The sequence below is a fragment of the Mytilus trossulus genome, chromosome 14, assembly GCF_036588685.1.
Source record: "Mytilus trossulus isolate FHL-02 chromosome 14, PNRI_Mtr1.1.1.hap1, whole genome shotgun sequence".
NCBI classification, from domain to species: Eukaryota; Metazoa; Mollusca; class Bivalvia; order Mytilida; family Mytilidae; genus Mytilus; species Mytilus trossulus.
Window position 1 is genome coordinate 79,736,604 of NC_086386.1, and position 21,391 is coordinate 79,757,994.

The following is a 21,391-nucleotide window of genomic DNA, read 5'->3' on the forward strand; positions in this document are numbered from 1 at the left end:
CATAGTAAACAAAGCATGTGTATTAGAAGTAAACAAATATTTTTTTCTACGTAAATTAAACCCAAGATTTAATTTTAAATCATAATTGACAATTGTCTGACCTGTTGAGTAATTAAATAATGATATAGATGTAGACAAGGCAGATAAACTAACATATCAGATGTCCATGTAGACAAGGGAGATAAACTAACAGACAGATTTAGATGTAAACAAGGGAGATAAACTAACAGAAAATATGTAGATGTAGACAAGGGAGATAAACTAACAGAAAAGATATAGATGTAGACAAGGGAGATAAACTAACAGAAAAGATGTAGATGTAGACAAGGGAAATAAACTAACAGAAAAGATATATATGTAGACAAGGGAGATAAACTAACAGAACAGATGTAGATGTAAACAAGGGAGATAAACTAACAGATCAGATATAGATGTAGACAAGGGAAATAAACTAACAGAAAAGATGTAGATGTAGACAAGGGAGATAAACTAACAGAACAGATGTCGATGTAGACAAGGGAGATAAACTAACAGAAAAGATATAGATGTAGACAAGGGAGATAAACTAACAGAAAAGATATAGATGTAGACAAGGGAGATAAACTAACAGAAAAGATATAGATGTAGACAAGGGAGATAAGCTAACAGAAAAGATATAGATGTAGACAAGGCAGATAAACTAACATATCAGATGTCCATGTAGACAAGGGAGATAAACTAACAGACAGATTTAGATGTAAACAAGGGAGATAAACTAACAGAAAATATGTAGATGTAGACAAGGGAGATAAACTAACAGAAAAGATATAGATGTAGACAAGGGAGATAAACTAACAGAAAAGATGTAGATGTAGACAAGGGAAATAAACTAACAGAAAAGATATATATGTAGACAAGGGAGATAAACTAACAGAACAGATGTAGATGTAAACAAGGGAGATAAACTAACAGATCAGATATAGATGTAGACAAGGGAAATAAACTAACAGAAAAGATGTAGATGTAGACAAGGGAGATAAACTAACAGAACAGATGTCGATGTAGACAAGGGAGATAAACTAACAGAAAAGATATAGATGTAGACAAGGGAGATAAACTAACAGAAAAGATATAGATGTAGACAAGGGAGATAAACTTACAGAACATATATAGATGTAGACAAGGGAGATAAACTAACAGAACAGATGTAGATGTAGACAAGGGAGGTAAACTAACAGATCAGATGTAGATGTAGACAAGGGAAATAAACTAACAGAAAAGATGTAGATGTAGACAAGGGAGATAAACTAACAGAACAGATGTCGATGTAGACAAGGGAGATAAACTAACAGAAAAGATATAGATGTAGACAAGGGAGATAAACTAACAGAAGATATAGATGTAGACAAGGGAGATAAACTTACATAACATATATAGATGTAGACAAGGGAGATAAACTAACAGAACAGATGTAGATGTAGACAAGGGAGGTAAACTAACAGATCAGATATATATGTAGACAAGGGAGATAAACTAACAGAACAGATGTAGATGTAAACAAGGGAGATAAACTAACAGATCAGATATAGATGTAGACAAGGGAGATAAACTAACAGAAAAGATATAGATGTAGACAAGGGAGATAAACTAACAGAAAAGATGTAGATGTAGACAAGGGAAATAAACTAACAGAAAAGATATATATGTAGACAAGGGAGATAAACTAACAGAACAGATGTAGATGTAAACAAGGGAGATAAACTAACAGATCAGATATAGATGTAGACAAGGGAAATAAACTAACAGAAAAGATGTAGATGTAGACAAGGGAGATAAACTAACAGAACAGATGTCGATGTAGACAAGGGAGATAAACTAACAGAAAAGATATAGATGTAGACAAGGGAGATAAACTAACAGAAAAGATATAGATGTAGACAAGGGAGATAAACTTACAGAACATATATAGATGTAGACAAGGGAGATAAACTAACAGAACAGATGTAGATGTAGACAAGGGAGGTAAACTAACAGATCAGATGTAGATGTAGACAAGGGAAATAAACTAACAGAAAAGATGTAGATGTAGACAAGGGAGATAAACTAACAGAACAGATGTCGATGTAGACAAGGGAGATAAACTAACAGAAAAGATATAGATGTAGACAAGGGAGATAAACTAACAGAAAAGATATAGATGTAGACAAGGGAGATAAACTTACAGAACATATATAGATGTAGACAAGGGAGATAAACTAACAGAACAGATGTAGATGTAGACAAGGGAGGTAAACTAACAGATCAGATGTAGATGTAGACAAGGGAAATAAACTAACAGAAAAGATGTAGATGTAGACAAGAGAGATTAACTAACAGATCGGATGTCGATGTAGACAAGGGAGATAAACTAACAGAACAGATGTAGATGTAGACAAGGGAAATAAACTAACAGAAAAGATGTAGATGTAAACAAGGGAGATAAACTAACAGAACATATCTAGATGTAGACAAGGGAGATAAGCTAACAGAAAAGATGTTGATGTAGATGTAAACAAGGAAGATAATATAACAGAAAAGATCGATGTAGGCGTAAACAAGGTTGATATTTTGGAGATATAAATAGCTATTGAAATTGATATAGAGATAAGCTACCGAGAAAGATACAGATGAAGATATAAACAAGGATGGTTCATAGAGCTTTTGAAGTTTATATAGAGATGAGCAAACAGAAAAGATGTATATGTAGATATAAACAAGGAAAATTTAAATATTTATTGAAATTTGATATCTAAGTAAGGGTAGATTAAAAAGGGAATTTTAAAGTAAAAACATAGGGAGAGACAAACAAAAATGCTTACTAGGAAGTATAAAAGTCAGACATCTTAAAATTTTGAAATGGCGTTTGCAAGTTCAATTCAAGAAGGTCAAATTCCAGTTGGATGTCTACTATGTGAAATTGGAAATAAAATAAACTGGAAATGTATTGAATGTGATCTTTTGATGTGTGACAGGTGTAAGGACAGAATTCATCAGAGGATTGCCAATGACCATAGAATTATAAACATAAAAAATATAGGGAAACAGGAAGAGTCAAATAAAACCACCGCATTCAAGGATGTGAATTGTGAAGATCATGGCAAACAGTCCTGTTGTCTTTACTGTGATACATGTCAAAAACTTATCTGTTTTAAGTGTATCACCAAAGTTCATAAGGTACATGAGTTCATGGAAGAAGATGACTATATGAAAGGCTATGTTGAAATCATGCAAAAACAGCCGAGAAGGTTTAAGTTTGAAATATATAAAGAATATACAACAGATCTTACACATATTCACTACATAGTATGTTCTAATGGTTCTATGTGGATGGGGGATTGGTTAAAATCAAAGTTACAAAATGTCAAACTTAGGGAAAATAGAACTGAAATTATAATAAGTCAAAGCATAATGATTTATGGAATGGCAAAAAGTCATTCAAATGACATTCTTGTTACAACAGTTGGGACTCACCTCAAACTAATCAACACCATGACAGGACAGATGACAGGTTCCAGGTATGATGTAACACCATTAATCGTACTCAGTATCCATTTGACCAGTGATCAAAGAGTTTTCATAGGAGCCAGGTCTCCAGGAGAACCATTCCCTGCCACAGGAAGACGTGTAGTGATTGCAATGGATCCAAAAGGACAACAATTGAAGGAATATGAACATAAGAAACAATTATTTCCTTTGCCTAGATTTCTAACGCTTACCAGACATAACAAAAGTCTATTTACCTACCCAAAATACATAACCACCACTTGCAATGGTACTATCTGTGTGGTGGATTGGTTAGATGAGGATAGTAGAAGTAGAGTGGTAGTGTTATCACCAGGAGGAGACATTCTAGAGATTTACACAGGTCACCCTGATGTCAACACCGATAATAATCCATTGATAGCTCAAGGAATTCTAACAACACCATCAGATACGATTGTTCTTACTGATATGGAAAATCATTTACTTCATATACTGACTGACCAAGGACAATTTATTACCTACTACAATCTCCAGGACATGGGAATCATACGTCCATGTTCCCTCGCACTGTCTTCATCAGGAACTATATTTATAGGATGTCTTAGTGAGGTAAATAGTCCTGAAACTACAAAGGCCAAACTTTACGAGTTGGAATATTCTGGATTCTAATGATTTCTTGTGTTCTGTCTACATCAAAAATTTATTCAATATATTTGTCGAGATTATTGTGGAATAACGATGTTCCTTAGTTTGTACATTACAATTGGCGACGTTGGCTACTTCAGTGATGTCGTCATGGACTCTTTGAGTTATTATTAAAAGTTATGGCTGAACAGACGTGTTTGTTTATATTAGCGAAAATATCATACTTTTAACCTCCACAATACTAATATAGGATGATTTAGTGAGAGTATGAGGTTAAATCGTCTTGATTCTTTTCATTAAAGAATTTGATTCAGAAGTTTAAGTTTAACAATAAGCAACTATTTTAAAACAATAACTAGAATAATAGAACACTCTGTTGGAAAAGTAGTAATCCTCTGTTTTATAATCAGCTTTTTTTCAAATTTTACCAATGAAGACAATAGACAATCGCTACTGATTTGGAATACCTTGATAATGTTTTAGTATTATCATTATAAAAAATTAAATTCTACTTTGTGGCTGTTGGTAAAATGAAAATAGTCTATCATAGAAATAGGAAGATGTGGTTTGAGTGCCAATGAGACAACTCTCCATCCAAATAACAATTTAAAAATTAAACCATTATAGGTTAAAGTACGGCCTTCAACACGGAACCTTGGCTCACACCGAACAACAAGCTCATGTCTATTATGACCTCTTTCTTCAAGTTTAACTTACAATAAAATACATGTGTGTAATGGTCAATGAGACAGCATTTGAAACAAGAGGATAAAAACTCAATAAAGTAATAAATAAGAAAGAGAAATTCCTATATTCATCTTAACATATGTTTCATGTTTAGTTTGAATAAAGGAGATGTGGGGTATGTCCTTCAAAGGGACAGCAATCCAACAACAATGATAATGAGAAAAATGAAAGGGATATTTAATGTTTCAGGTGGTACAAAACACTACAGGGAGATAACGCTGTAAAAATCAGCTGAATGTTTTTGTGGAGCCTGTGACTTTTGTCACAGAAAGCCTGACATAGGTATAGTGAAGTTGCTGCGGCTTTAGCTTACTTCTTACAAGCTTTATATTTTAGAAGGTAGAAGACCTGGATACTTCATACTTTGTATATAGAAGCCTCATGTTAGGAAGTTTCCGTCAGTCACATGTCCAATGTCCTTGACCTCATTTTCATGGTTCAGTGACTACTTGGAAAAAAGTTAATAATTTTTTGTAATGTTAAATTCTCTCTTCATTTTCATGGTTCAGTGACTACTTGAAAAAAAAGTTAAGATTCAATTCTCTCTTATAATTATAAGTAATAGGATAACTGTATTTGGTATGTGCGTACCTTTCAAGGTCCTTATGCCCATCAGACAGTTTTCATTTGACCTCGACCTCAATTCATGGATCAGTGAACAAGGTTAAGTTTTGGTGGTCAAGTCCATATCTCATGCAGATACTTTAAGCAATAGGTCTGGTATATTCGGTGTATGGAAGGACTGTAAGGTGTACATGTGTAACTGGCAGTTGTCATCTGGCCGTACTTTAACCTATAATGGTTTAATTTTTAAATTGTTATTTGGATGGAGAGTTGTCTCATTGGCACTCACACCACATCTTCCTATATCTATAGACCTCATTTTCATGGTTCAGTGGTCAGAGTTAAGTTTTAAAGTTTTGGTCTTTTTTTCTAATACTATATGCAATAGGTCAACTATATTTGATGTATGGAAATATTTTACGATCTATATGTCAGCCCAGCAGTTTTTTTTTACCTTGACCTCCTTTTCACGGTTCATTGCTCAGTGTTTACTTTTTGTGTTCTGGTCTGTTTTTAAACTACAAGCAATAGGTCAACTTTATTTGTTGTATGGAAGAATTGTTAGCTGTGCATGTCTGTCTGGCATCATTCATATTACCTTGACCTCATTTTCATATGGTTCATTGCTCAATGTTTAGACCCCCTGTTTAGTTTTCTTGATTAATGTTAAGTTTATGTGATAGTTGTAATCATGGTATAAAACTTTATATTTAGGACTATCAACATAATATCAATGATTAGTAAAGAAGGCCAGACATTTCAGCGTGTGCACTCTTGTATTTATCTTGAAATCTAGCTATGATAGATATATATAAAGCAAAAATGATCAACAAGACAAGCCTCAACTACGAATTAGTCAACACAGCAGAAAACATTCGTTGACTCCTTTAGAGTTATTACCCCTTTATGATGTTTTATACAAACATTTTGCTTGATCTAAAAACTATAAAAGATAGATGAAACCTTAAAGAAGCAAAACTTATCAGCAAGACTTTAATAACAAAGTCAGCTCATCAGTCAACTTCTTATTGTAGTTATTACTGTAAAAACAGAAATTATTGTGTGCATATATTATTTTAATTTTGTCATTTTAGACTAAAATGCAATTTTAAGTTTTGCAATATTGAGAAAAATTCTGTTTAAATCATATAAAAAAAAAAATCATAATGCAATTTTGGATTATAACTCTGTTGCATTTTTCGCAATAATTTCTGAATTTACAGTACTCTTAAATGATGATTTTCCCAAATTTTTTTTATGTTTTCTGCAATACCTTAAAAACTATAAAAACTATAATTTCCACTAAACTTAAGTACACAATTTATTTAGGGGCTATCTGAAGCCAGCTAACAGGTGTGGGATTTCTTGCTGTGTTTCAGACCCATTGTTGGTTTTTTGGTTGTAATTTGCTATTTGGTTGGGTTGCTGTCTCTTTATACATTCCCCATTTCCATTTTCAATTTTATGATTAGATAGAAACTTTAAAATAGCACAAGACATCATCTGCAAATAAGTCATGCTGGCTAACAAACTAATCTCGTTATTTAAGAAGTATAGATTAGATAGTACTTCAAAATTAATACCAAGTTTTACATACGGAGTGTTTTACATTTAAGTGGTTTGGGTATGTCAGTCTAGAAATTTTATACCCATGTGCATATTCATATAAAAGCAGTTAGTAACCTCGGTTCAATGGAGCCTCTAGTTCCTGTAAACAGTTGCAAATTTCTTGGTGTTTTTTTAGCTCACCTGGCCCGAAGGGCCAAGTGAGCTTTTCTCATTACTTTGCGTCCGGCGTCCGTCGTCGTCGTCCGTCGTCGTCCGTCGTCGTCCGTCGTTAACTTTTACAAAAATCTTCTCCTCTGAAACTACTGGGCCAAATTTAACCAAACTTGGCCACAATCATCATTGGGGTATCTAGTTTGAAAATTGTGTCCGGTGACCCCGCCAACTAACCAAGATGGCCGCCATGGCTATAAATAGAACATAGGGGTAAAATGCAGTTTTTGGCTTATAACTCAAAAACCAAAGCATTTAGGGGAAATCTGACATGGGGTAATATTGTTAATCAGGTGAAGATCTATCTGCCCTGAAATTTTCAGATGAATCTGACATTCTGTTGTTAGGTTGCTGCCCCTGAATTGGTAATTTTAAGGAAATTTTGTTGTTTTTGGTTATTATCTTGAATATTATTTCAGATAGAGATAAACTGTAAAAGGCAATAATGTTCAGCAAAGTAAGATCTACAAATAAGTCAACATGACCAAAATGATCAGTTGACCACTTTAGGAGTTATTGCCCTTTATAGTCAATTTTTAACCATTTTTCGTAAATCTTAGTAATCTTTTAGAAAAATCTTCTCCTCTGAAACTGCTGGGCCAAATTATTTGAAACTTGGCCACAATCATCATTGGGGTATCTAGTTTAAAAATTGTGTCCGGTGACCCCGCCAACTAACCAAGATGGCCGCCATGGCTATAAATAGAACATAGGGGTAAAATGCAGTTTTTGGCTTATAACTCAAAAAACCAAAGCATTTAGAGCAAATCTGACATTGGGTAAAATTGTTAATCAGGTGAAGATCTATCTGCCCTGAAATTTTCAGATGAATTGGACAACCTGTTTTGGGGTTGCGGCCCCTGAATTGGTAATTTGAAGGAAATTTTGCTGTTTTTGGTTATTATATTGAATATTATTATAGATATAGGTAAACTGTAAACAGCAATAATGTTCAGCAAGGTCAGATTTACAAATAAGTCAACATGACCAAAATGGTCAGTTGACCTCTTTAGGATTTATTGCCCTTTAAAGTCAATTTTTAACCATTTTTTCGTAAATTTTATATATCTTTTACTAAAATCTTCTTCTCTGAAACTGCTGTGCCAAATTGATCCAAACTTGGCCACAATCATCTTTGGGGTTTCTTGTTTAAAAAATGTGTGGCGTGACCTGGCCATCAAACCAAGATGGCCGCCACGGCTAAAAATAGAACATAGGGGTAAAATGCAGTTTTTGGCTTATAACTCAAAAACCAAATAATTTAGAGAAAATCTGACATGAAGTAAAATTGTTAATCAGGTCAAGATCTATCTGCCCTGAAATTTTCAGATGAATTGGACAACCTGTTTTTTGGGTTGCGGCCCCTGAATTGGTAATTTTAAGGAAATTTTGCTGTTTTTGGTTATTATATTGAATATTATTATAGATATAGGTAAACTGTAAACAGCAATAATGTTCAGCAAAGTAAGATCTACAAATAAGTCAACATGAACGAAATGGTCAATTGACTCCTGTAGGAGTTATTGACCTTTGTAGTCAATTTTCAATCTGCTTCCTTTGTTTAATATTCACATAGACCAAGGTGAGCGACACAGGCTCTTTAGAGCCTCTAGTTTATTTTCACTAAACAAATAAGTTAACTTTATATGGGAGTAATTTTTTTTTCTTTCTATTTTACAAACAGAACAAAAATCCATGTGAACTAGAAAGTTTTTAATCTTATAAAACGGCATTATAAAACTCCATTAACAATAAAATATAGTGATATATGGTACCTTGTTGACCTTTTTCAAATTATGCCCTCATTCCCACTTAAAAAATGAAATACTCTATTTTCAAGTTACATATTACCTGTTTTAACGTTAAAGGAAAGAAAAGTTTTTGAGTAATAAAAATTTATAGCATCATATGTTTGATATTAAGCAAATACTAATAAATCATAATCCATTTACTGTTGAAAAAGATATTGATTAATATATGTTTTACATAATGTTGTGAGTTTTAAATAGCAGTACAATACACTTTATAAAAAAAGATGTGGTATGATTGCAAATGAGACAACTCTCCACAAAATGACACACAAATTAACAACTATAGGTCACCATATGGCCTTCAACAATGAGTTAAGTCTATACCGCATAATCAGCTATAAAAGGCCCCGAAATGACAATGTAAAACAATTCAAACGAGAAAAATAATGGCCTTTAATTGATGTACAAAAAAAATGAAAAACAAAAAGGAAACATTTAGTTTTTGCAACCATGCAATTATTTGTGTTCTAACAAGTCTTAATAGCAGTTATTGCAACTAAGCAATTATTTAGTTTCAAATTATAGAATGCTAACTGAAAAAATAATATAATTAACTTTCTAATGAACAAAAATCTATAATGGCTTTTGTTTAGTTACATTCACAGAATCGAAACTTTAGAATTAAATAAACTGTGGAGGAAGATCACAGGAGGAGAGAACTCTCATTACATTTTCTAATGTATCCCCATAGAATTGAAAAACCAATTTACACACCATGTGACATTGTTTTATTGATTGTAAACATTCAAACTATGAATTATAGATCATGTTTAGAAAGTTAATAGGTTGACACCTTTTACTTCAAGTCATCATCATCATTTCAGCTAATAAAATATTTATAGATTTCGAGTGGAATTTCCGTCAATAGATCTTGATAGATTAACTTGTTTCAGTGTTTCCTTAGTGTATATGATATTACATTTCTCCTTATTGTTAATATGTTAACAAAATTTATGTTATGTCACCTTAGTTGAAAAATGTGATGAAAATGTTAAATATTTAATAGAGAAAAAAATATTGGTTAATAGATAAACTTGTTTCAGTCATTAGGTTTAAGTATTTAGGGTGTTAAGAGTATTCAAGTATTTCTTTGGTAGATGTGTACTTGAGTGCAGGCTTCCTATTGAACACATACAAACAGAAATTGTTGTCTATATTTTCCTCTGAAGAATATATACAACATGATCTTGTGATTAATTATGTATATCTTTTGATACTTTCCCTTGATCATAACATGACAAAAGTTCAGCTTTATCATTGATAGCAAGAAAATTGGTTCCTCAAACTGCAGTAAATTTGCCTAAATGGCCTCCTTTTTGAACCTCTACACTAAACAAATATGCTAGACAAATTTGAATTAAAAAATATATACTTAAGTAGAAAATTTAAGATTCTGACATGAGTTCCTGGTAAAGACTAAATTTCAGTTAGAGTTTTAAATGTCCGTTTACAGAACATATTATTGTAAACCATTTGGCCGTACAGTTGTCTGTCTGTCAGTTTACCAGTTGTCCACATGTCTGACAATAAAAAAACTTTAACCATTTTATTGTTCTACATTTCAAGTTATACGTGTCCGATTTATGGAATTTTATTTATTTTAAAGGACTGATTTTCCAGATTTGGGACAATAACTCAAGTGCTTTGAGCAGTTTTCATGAAACTTGGGTGACTGATTTATTAAAATAAAGTCCTTTTTTTTTCTTTTTTTTTCTGACATAACATTGAAAAAGCAATTGGTGTAGCTGTTCATTAATAATAGTTGAAGTTTTGACTCAAACGAAATAAAATTCCTCTTGTTTCACCTGCATTGTTTTCATTATTATGTCACCCGATCGACAATGTCGGGTGACATATTGCTTTTCCTCTGTTTCTTTACTATTATTATTATTCTTCCAATGATTTTGTCCGGCAGTTTTCTTGGAGACAATGGAACCAATTTTAATGATAGTTTACTATAATGAGGAACCCAAAATTTCGGGTTGCAGTAGGTCTTAAGACCATAAAAAATGGCTGCCGTTACCATGGAAACGGAACAATTGTGAAAAATTCCAGTTTTTGTTTTTGGTGAATAATTTGGAGATGCTCAAACTCAGAATCATTATATTTTAATACAATGAAGGTGCCAGCCATATACTAGTTTTGGATGATTTTGGCAATCATTGGAACTACTATGTTGCCATGGAAACTACACCAAAAATTTCAAAAATATGAAAATGCTCCAATTTTTTTGAAACTTTAGCATAACGATGAGCAACTTTGGTAGATGTCAAATTTGGCGTTGGAATTTCCAAAATGTCTGCCGTTTCCATGGAAACAATGCAGAAAGGTCAAAATGCTCCAAAAACGTCCGGGTTTGGTGAATAACTTTGGTATGCTTGAACTTAAAATCATCAAATTTTTATGCAATATAATTGTCCACTATATACAGGTTTTGAGTGATTTTGACAATCATTGGAACTACTATGTTACCATGGATACAGGAGCAAAAATTTCAGAATGCTTCAAAATTGATGAAACTTGATATGATTGTTGACTGTCAAGTCTGCATATGACTTTTGAAGTTGGAATTTCCAAAATGGCCACGGTTGCCATGGCAACTGCAAAAATGTCAAAAATTCTCAAAATGGTTTTAACTTAATGAAATTTGATGTTATTGGTAACTGACAATTAAAGATGAGACTTTTGACTTTGAAATTTTCAAAATGGCTGCCGTTGCCATGGAAACGGTATAAATGTGAAATACTTTAAGATGCTCTGAATATACTGAAAATTTACCAAAAGATGAATAGCCATGCATATCTGTGCATTTACTGTTAACCAGCAAAAATGTCATGTTTTTAAAAATGATCTAAATGTACTGAAAATTTACAGAAAAATGTATAGCCATGCAAATATGTGCATTCACTGTTAACAGTTTTTGAAATGGCTGCCGCTAAGGGGCAATTGGGGGAAGGGTGACATCCGCTATTGCTTGCAATGGCAATTCTAGTTTACTTTATGTTTTCTCTTTTGTCTTTATTGATATCCAGAATATCTTTCTAATAAGAATCATGTGTCAATTTGTGGTGCACATGTTCTCATATTCTGTTTTAGAAAGAAAAGAAAACAAGCAAAACTCTATCTTTTGTTACTTTATTTTCAGGAGCTGATGTTATAACTTTACTAGAAAGTGATGCCTCCAAACCTTTCCTAGGAAATAATGATCTTGGTATGTGGTTTGGTGAGAAATTAGGAATGTATGTGGACTTTGGACCTGCGACGAAGGATCACACATGGGGGTAGGTTTTATTTGCAAGTCATCCTGTCTCATAAAAAAAGAAATACCATTTTTTAGAATAAATATTTTAATGATAAGTCTAATTATAAATTAAAAAATGTTAACAGATATGTTTTGAAAAAATCATCAAGTAAACGAAAATGTATCAGTTTTATTAAGGATTTACAGTTACAGTCTTACAAAATATATTTTTCATTTAGAATGTGTAGTTGTATTATTATTAACTTTGAGAGACACTTAGTAATTCAGTAAAACACATTTCCATCTAGAGTACTTTTTTCAAGAACACAACATCTTTCTTAATCATATATAAATACACATTTCAGGAACCTCATCCTATCCAAGTACCCAATAGTAAAATCCACTCACCATCTTTTACCATCTCCACATGGTAAGTTTACCAATAGAAGACTCAACTCACCATTGTCTATAGATATAGGAAGATGTGGTGTGAGTGCCGATGAGACAACGCTCCATCCAAATAACAATTTTTAAAAAAGTAAACCATTATAGGTCAATGTACAGCCTTCAACACAGAGCCTTCTGTCTTTCAAATATTTCAAATGATTTTTCAATGTTTCATCAGTGTATTCCCATACTGTGGAATAACTATTATAAGTGGGATGCTAATTTTTGTTGATTTTGTACAGGTAAATTACGAAATTTAATTGATCACAGATTTTCTTTAGGCTTGTTAATGCAGACTCTAGCAAAACCATGAAATCATCACAGTAATATCCATAAAAAAAATAAAAAAATCACCATTAATTTAAATTTGTACCCTCTAAAAATAAATGAATCTGTTACAGCAGTAGATTTTATTTCAACTATAATTTCAGGAGAACTAGCCCCAGCTATAACAGCTACAATTAACATCAGTGGTAACCCTGTAGATTTTGTGGTGACACATATGGGTAACGATAGAGACAGATTAGATAGAAAACTTCAGGCAAAGTTCCTGGCAAAAGAAATAACAGAATGGTATGATATACAGTTTCTCCTCTTCAAGATAACCTTTTTGCATGATAAGTTTTTGTAAAGTTTAGTTGTTCACACACTGTGCATTTATTGGTACTTGGTTAAGAAAACGTTTATAACCAAATATGTATCTATTGTACAAAATTTTAACTATATATATAAGATATATAATTAAGAAAATGTATGTCAAAACACAAAACTTAAGTATGCGGTTCCAATGACAGTGACATCAATTTATAAGTTTGTAATAAGGTCAGTTTTGTACCTTCAGTCATGGTTCATTGATATTAAATATGTTTGCGTAACTTACAAGATCATGTATTGCTATTCCAATTTCCACTTTGCATTTTGCTATCAAAATAACAAAAAAGTGAAACATCACACAGTGTTTACAGTTTATCATCAAATATTTCATGTATATTCAGATCAAATAAATAATAAAAACCAAAAGAAGGTTTGCCAATGTGGTAAACTAGGATGATTTTTTCCTGGAAAGAGTCATTCTATGGATCTCCTCGGAGAAATGTTAATACACAGGGCATTAGATAATAAGTTTCAGAGGAACGTTTTTTATTAAAGAAATGTTCAGAGAAGGCAAAAGGTGGGACATGTCTATGTTTCAAAACGAAATTTGTAGTTGAATAATGTTGATATCTGTAATATTTAAGGTGGTACCCAACACTTTCACTAAAATTAATATGGCTCGTTTATTTTTATAAAATTTTGTCAAAGTTTGACAAAAATATACTAATTTCAAAAAATTTTAACCAACCGTTTTATCAGAAAAATTACACTGGTTATATGGCAGTTTGACAAACACTTATTTTGATCATTGAGAAGCTTAATATTCTCTTATGAACACAACATCACTAAAACGTTCTGCTGATTTTACAGAGTTATCTCCCTGTAGTGTTAGGTACCACCTTAAGTGAGAATCCTATTATATTCCTGGGATATGTGACGTCCGCTCCACACAGTCCTGAATACAATGATTTAATATTTACATAATTATTTCAGTGAGAACCCTGTAATTTTCCTTGGATATGTGACGTCTGCTCCACACAGTCCTGAATACAATGATTTAGTCAAGTCGGGTAATGTCAAGGACATAGATGAAACAGATTATGAAAGATGGTGTGAATATATAATGTATAGAGGGCTAAAAAGGTTGGTTTATATGATACTTCTGCCATATCATTTGATCTTTATTGGATAGTTGTCTCATTAGATATCATACCACATTTCCTCAGATATGAAAAACATTTTTTAATGTTTGCAAGAATAGTTTGAGTGTAAGCAATCTACCACACTAAAGCCCTCAATGCTCTTTAACTTAATAATTTTTTAAGCCTTTTTAACTTTTTTGATTTGAGTGTCACTGATGAGTCTTTTTAGAAGAAATGTGTGACTGGTGTACATATTTTTAATCCTGGTTTCTATTATGAGTTTCATTTCATGCTGCTAGAAATTCTAGCCACTCTGACCTCAAAATAAAACTTTACATCAAATATACAACATTAAGGAGTAGATGGTATAGTGATCAGCTTAGAGTCAGAATAATGTAATAGGGTAGAATAACATGAATTCTTAAAAAGTTTGTCTGTGTAGCTAAAATTGTAAAAAGCATGTGGGTTGAAAACAGAATGTATTAACTCAACATGAACATATTTACATCTGTTTTAAGGGGCCTTGTTGGCCGAGTGGTCTAAGTACTAACTACTGTAATCACTAACTAGTCAACACTGAGGTTGTGAGTTCAAAACCGCTCTTGGGAGTGCACTCATTAACCAGGATTGTCAGTGTTCCTATCATTTGATAGTCAGTTTTTCTGGGCACTACGGCTTCCTCCAGCAATTTAAAGTGCCTGCAACAAAATAGTCGAAATGCAGTGATAAAAATTTGAGTTGAAATAAAATAAAAAAATCTTCTTTGAATTTGCCTATAAACATCAAGTAAACATCAAATTGAATCATTTTATTTTTAGACTTGGGTATGCTAGAATTACACATGCAGGATTAAGTGATACAGAGATACAGATGGCCAAATTTGAAATTCCAGAAGATCCTAAAAATTATAAAGACAATATGAGAGTTATAACTGATTCTGCAATGGTTAACAAAGAAGTTCATTTTAATCAAAAGTAAGTATTTTGTGAGTTACAGTCCGAACAGAATTAAAATGAATACAAGTATGTATTAAAACTTGATAAATAAAGAAAAATAAAAGATCTGTTACTATAAATTGTAAGATAAATTACAGCTCACTCATGATTTTAAAAAAGTCCCTTTATTTTACTATTTATCATTTTCTTGGATAATAAGATAAAAGAGAGAAAAATAGTACATTGGTTAACAAAATCATAAAATGATAAATCTTCTTGACACATTTTTCTTGTTGAATGTTTATTCAAGTTTTGATCATAACCAATATATGTACATGTTGATTGTTTCAATATAGATTCTTCCACCAAATCTTGTGTAATACAATATTATTCAACTCAAGACAGTTAAATTTGCAAAAAATTTAAAAAAATTAGATTTAACTGTCGAGAGTGGATAAATATCGTATTACACAAGATTTGGTGGTAGAATCTGTTTCTATAATGATTTTGAAACAATACGCTGGCAAACTTATTGCTTCTTGGCGACTGATCTGCAAAAAGATGTGTTCTTTCTAAATGACGTCATCAGACATGGTCAACTTTTTTCATGCCGTTACAATAGGAAATTCAGAGGAAAGCAAGAAAATTTGACGTCATAATCAGATTTTAACCAATAAAGAACTGAGATCAAACGAAATACATGTTGATTAAATTTTTTTATACAATGGGTGCAGAAATGGATAATTGACGAAGAATTAGAGAAGGAATATATACGCTTTATACTACCTTCTTTGTTTTGAATCTCAGACCTACTAGATGAACTCTTCTTACATATGGGTCAAGATGCGTATTAGGTTCTCCATAGGCGGTAATGGTATTAGTGTTTTCTTCTGTTGCTCAGTCCATATCATTAACTTAAATATGTGTGATGGCTCATTTCAACGCTGAGACATTTTGACATATGTGGTTAAATTTTAGAGGTACCAAGTGAGATTATTTTTTCCATAAATTAGCAAACCCCCAGTATCCTTTTGCGATGTGGCTCCTCATGGTAAAAAATATCCCATTTTTAACACAATAAGTTCTTTAGATATATGTGATATATTCTGTATTTTCTATTTCAGATTTGGAAAGTTCAAATCAGGACATAGAAATTTGAAAACACATGGGTTTCATATGGATACACCAAAATATTTCTTGCCATAATTCTTCATTTATGTGTGTGCTCTCTACTCTAGCTGTAATCAAGCCCTCCTTATGATGAAGTGGCATTAAACTGCCATCAATCAATCTTGATACTAGTCTTATAGATATTAAACATTGAAGTCCTGACTTCTTTATTTTACATGTAACTAATTAGGAAAGGAGATACTAATTTTTCTAGGAATAAGAATTTATTTTAAACCGACTATACCAAAGAAAATGCATAATTTTCCATTATTTTCATATTTTTTTGCAGAGAATGAATTATTTATTTAACATTCCACTAAACCATTTTGTTATTTTTGGGGATGGATTTAATTTTGATACTAAACCATGTTGGTTTTTTTTTTATATAAATTTTGTTTGTATGTTAATTTTTTTTTTATCACTAACAAAACAAAAAATCTTGGTTTAAAAGTACTTTTTTTTCTTCTAAAAGTACTTGGCATACCTGTAGTCATTCACAGGAAATGTTCTGCAGTTTTTCTGGTATAATGTTATCTGTTACTGTTTAAGTCTTTTTTTCTCTTCTAAACCAAATCAAAATAACTTCAACCACCACATGCATATTGTGACAATTTTATTTGAGGGGGGGAGGACATTAGGGATCAAGTGTTTTTAAATTCGAGATTTTGGGATCCGTGATTTCCCCCCCCCCCCCCCCCCCTCTTGTTTTGATACTAGATAAATAGCAGGATACCCATTCTGTTTCATTTAATGAATATATGATACATGTATCAGCAATTTTCAATGCCAAGAAGTAACAGTTTTTTAGACTAAGTGAATCTGCAATTCAATGCCATGAATTTACTAGCAGGTACTTTGTGTTAATATTTATACAATAAACTAGGTACACTGTAATTAGTACTGTAAATTCAGAGATTATTGCGATGTTTTTAGTTTTGTGAAAAAATGTGACAGTTATAATCTCGATATTTAAACTCGCATTTTAAATTAAAAAAATAAACTAAACAGGATCTTTCTCAATATTGCAAAAATTCAAATAGTCTTAAATTACAAAATCGCAATAATAAATGCATGCAATAATTTAGAAATTCACAGTAATCTTATGAATCTCAGGACCAATTTTCATATATAATATTTTTTTAAAGATTTTACTTGTATCGTATAGTAACACTAGATCTTGTCACTAAATGTTTTACTGTTGTTTTTCATTCATGCTTTTTTTTTTATCTAAGGACCATAATGTATTTTGGTCCATTGGTTTTCAAAACATTTTTCTGTTAAAAATTGACACGATTATCTCTAGAAATAAGGTTTGTTTTTGAAAATAAAATCAACAAAAGCAATAAACTTCTTTTGTAAGCCAGTATAAAAATTGAAGTAACAAATAATAATGTATGAGAATTCTCAGGTAAGATACATCTAATATGAAAAAATATTATTAAATTTGGTGAGTCTAACTGACAAATATGGTTTTGCTATAGATCTTTTGTTTCCAGTACAATTTCCAGGTGCTGATTCAGCCATTTAAAAAGGGTGGGGTTCCCATCCAAGGATAAATGGGGTCGGGGTTCCAACGATATGTCCCCATTCAAATGCATTGTTCCAAACCCCACAGACCCCCCACCCCTACCCCCACCCCTACCCCCACCCCCACCCTCACCCCACCCCACCCCCTCTGGATCTGCCACTGATTTCTAGTCAGCAATGTATAAGTTTCAAGCCTTCCATAACTATAATATATATATATATATAAGCAGATTTTGGTAGTCCAGAATGGTTTTGGAAAAAAATTTCTAAAATGATTTGAAATTGTGATCTTTATTGTACATAGTTCCACCCAATGTTAATTTAATTACAAGAATTTATTATTGTTTTGTCTGAATCTCGTTAACCTTCATAAAGTTTACATAGATAAAAAGTTATGTGATTTATTTGAACCCTAAGAATTCTCAACAGTCATATGTTGTTAATTATTTTCCTTTTAAATTGCATCTCACAATAAAAATTCTTTACATTTTATAACTTATCTTGGAAAAGAGTTGAATGAAATGAGTTAATAGTTGATCAAAGTACATTAGTGTTCTTGATCATCCCTCCATTTAAGACTCACTTCGATATTTGAAAACCCAAGGATTTATATCCAAGGTTTTATGATTATTATACACCCATTTGCTGTATGTAATATGGTATACCGTTTTCAGTCCGTCTGTCCATTGTCAACATGTCGGACATTAACTTAAAAACACTTTAACCAAAATGCATGAAACTTTGGAGAATTGTTTATATCTATTGACAAGAGCTCCCTTTTGCTTTTTATAAATTTCTGATTTAGGGTTTCAGAGTTTGGGGTTTTATTCATTAAAAATGGGGGTATTTTCATGTTTTCTGACAATAACTCAAAAACAATTTCAGCATTTTTTATGAATTTTGGTAAATAGTTTATATCTATTGTTGTAAGCTCCCTTTTGATTTTTCTACGTTATATAAGATTTAATTCATAAAAAAGGGTGATTTTGAAGTTTTAGGACATATCCTTAAAGTGATAAGAGTAGTTTCCATTAAACTTTGGTGACTGATTTATACATGTATCTACTAAGATAATCTCCCTTTAGTTTTTTTATAAATTTCTGATAGAACATTGAGAAGTTATTGAACTTTATTGAAAAATTACGGGCGTATCATGTGCTCATGGCACAGCTGTTTATTCATAAAAAAATATAACTATAAGTGTTTAGGTGTGTACATACAATAAAACCTGGTATAACCAAAAAGAAGGATGCCAAAGATAGTATTAAATGCAAGGTGTATTATTTATAAATGTAATTTATATTCTTACCAAAATATATCACTTAGGGACTAAGACTGTTAGAGTAAAAAAGCAAACTCTTGCAATGTTAATGTCGTTTAATGCAAGTTGCTCTTAGTTTGAACATTGCCAAGAGTCTTTTTTAAAAAGATCAAAATCTCATAAATAGGTTTTTTTCATTATGAATGCAACTTACATAATAGACAATTGTGCAAAAATGTATTGATAAGTACAATTTGAATTTTTGCCATTGATTTCTTTTTGAAAATGCATTTGTAAGAATGTTTTTTTACAAACAAAAAATAAAGATTCTTTGATTATTGACAATATTTTTAAGGGATTTATTCAAAAATACAATATGTTCTTTAAATGTGTTTGAAGTGTGTATGAACATTGTGTTGAGATTGGAATAATTTTGTGACAACACCCTGGTAGGTATGTGTTCTCTCCAGCCTTTTCTGTACTGAATTTAGGCTTCCTCCCCTATAAAATAGGTAGCCATGTGTGCTGAAAGTGGTGTTATACATCAACAATCAATTGGTCAATAAGTATGCATGAAATATTTGCCATTGGCAGTAAAATACACAATAATCAAGCAACACATATTGTGTTATTTGTAACTAATTGTATTATGTTTTCTAATGATTTTGAGGATTTTTGTTTTTGTCTTTTTACAGTTATGGGACTTTTTATCTTGACAATACAAAAGTTCAATAATTGGAGTTTTACGATTGATTGATTTATGTTTGCTTTTCATCTAGTGAGATGTTTACAATTGATTTGAACGGAACATTAGTCCTTTCTTTAAACCAAAACCGTTACTGCTGAATAGATGTATAGTTCTTTGTATCCAGCTTGTTAAGGAGATTTGAAGATAGAGAGCTTTTGCTTATATTTTCAAAATAGGACATTGTTTAGTGTTTTTAACATAGTGCTGTATCTATTATTTATATTTCTTTTAATGTGTTATATACATGTTTACATTATTAATTAACATTGTTATTTTCTATGAATTTTCTTAATAAATTCAATAACCAGGTCTTGTTTTATATATTATTTTATTTTTGATCCCACCAAATGGTGGTTGCCCTGTAGTGATCAGTCTGTCCATCTGTCTGTCAGTAACACATTGTGTCCGCTCTATATCTAAAAAAAACATTATGATTTCATACTTTATACTTGACATATATTAACCAACACCAGGGCTATGTCATAATGTTTGTACAACTTCATAGGTCAAAGGTCAAGATAAATAAAAAAAAAAATGGTTTCAGTTGACAACCCCATGTCCCATGGTAAAGATTGTGTCCACTCTATATCTATAGAACCGTTATGATTTCAATGTGTGTACATGTATATTAACCAACACCAGAGGGTGTGTTATGATGTATGTACAACATCATAGGTCGAAGGTCAAGGTCAAATACTTTGGTTTTGATTGACAACCCTATACTCTATTGTAAAAATCATGTCCACTCAATATCTTGAGAACCATTATGGTTTAAAAAGTGTATAATTTTAAAACATGTATATTACCCAACACCAGAGGGTGTGTCATAATGTTATACAACTTCATAGATCAAAGGTCAAAGTCAAAAACTGGTTTCAGTTGACAACCTTGTGTCCTATGGTAAAGATCATGTCCACTCTACATCTTGAGTACTGTTATGATTTCAAAGTTTATACTTGAAACACCAGATGGTGTGTCATAATGTTTGAACAACTTCCTAGGTAAAAGGTCAAGGTCAAAAACTGGTTTCTGTTGACAACCCCATATGCATGTCCTATGGTAAAGATCGTGTCCACTCTACATCTTGAGTACTGTTATGATTTCAAAGTTTATACTTGAAACACCAGATGGTGTGTCATAATGTTTGAACAACTTCCTAGGTTAAAAGTCAAGGTCAAAAACTGGTTTCTGTTGACAACCCCTTGTCCTATGGTAAAGATCGTGTCCACTCTATATCTTGAGAACTGTTATGATTGCATAGTTTATACTTAAAATGTAT

At 31.8% G+C, this 21,391-nt stretch overlaps 1 protein-coding gene across 1 annotated transcript in view; it reads left to right on the forward strand.

Annotated features, from left to right (window-relative positions):
• The window catches only part of LOC134697363 (PGAP2-interacting protein-like), a 28,719-nt gene extending 11,900 nt beyond the window's left edge, over window positions 1-16,819 (forward strand). The window contains exons 10-15 of the mRNA XM_063559596.1: window positions 12,193-12,328; window positions 12,654-12,718; window positions 13,167-13,308; window positions 14,323-14,472; window positions 15,290-15,445; window positions 16,531-16,819. Of these exons, the coding sequence (XP_063415666.1) occupies window positions 12,193-12,328; window positions 12,654-12,718; window positions 13,167-13,308; window positions 14,323-14,472; window positions 15,290-15,445; window positions 16,531-16,612 (731 nt within the window). The 3' untranslated portion in view covers window positions 16,613-16,819. The remainder of the gene's footprint in view (window positions 1-12,192; window positions 12,329-12,653; window positions 12,719-13,166; window positions 13,309-14,322; window positions 14,473-15,289; window positions 15,446-16,530) is intronic.
• The last annotated feature ends 4,572 nt before the right edge of the window (window positions 16,820-21,391 follow it).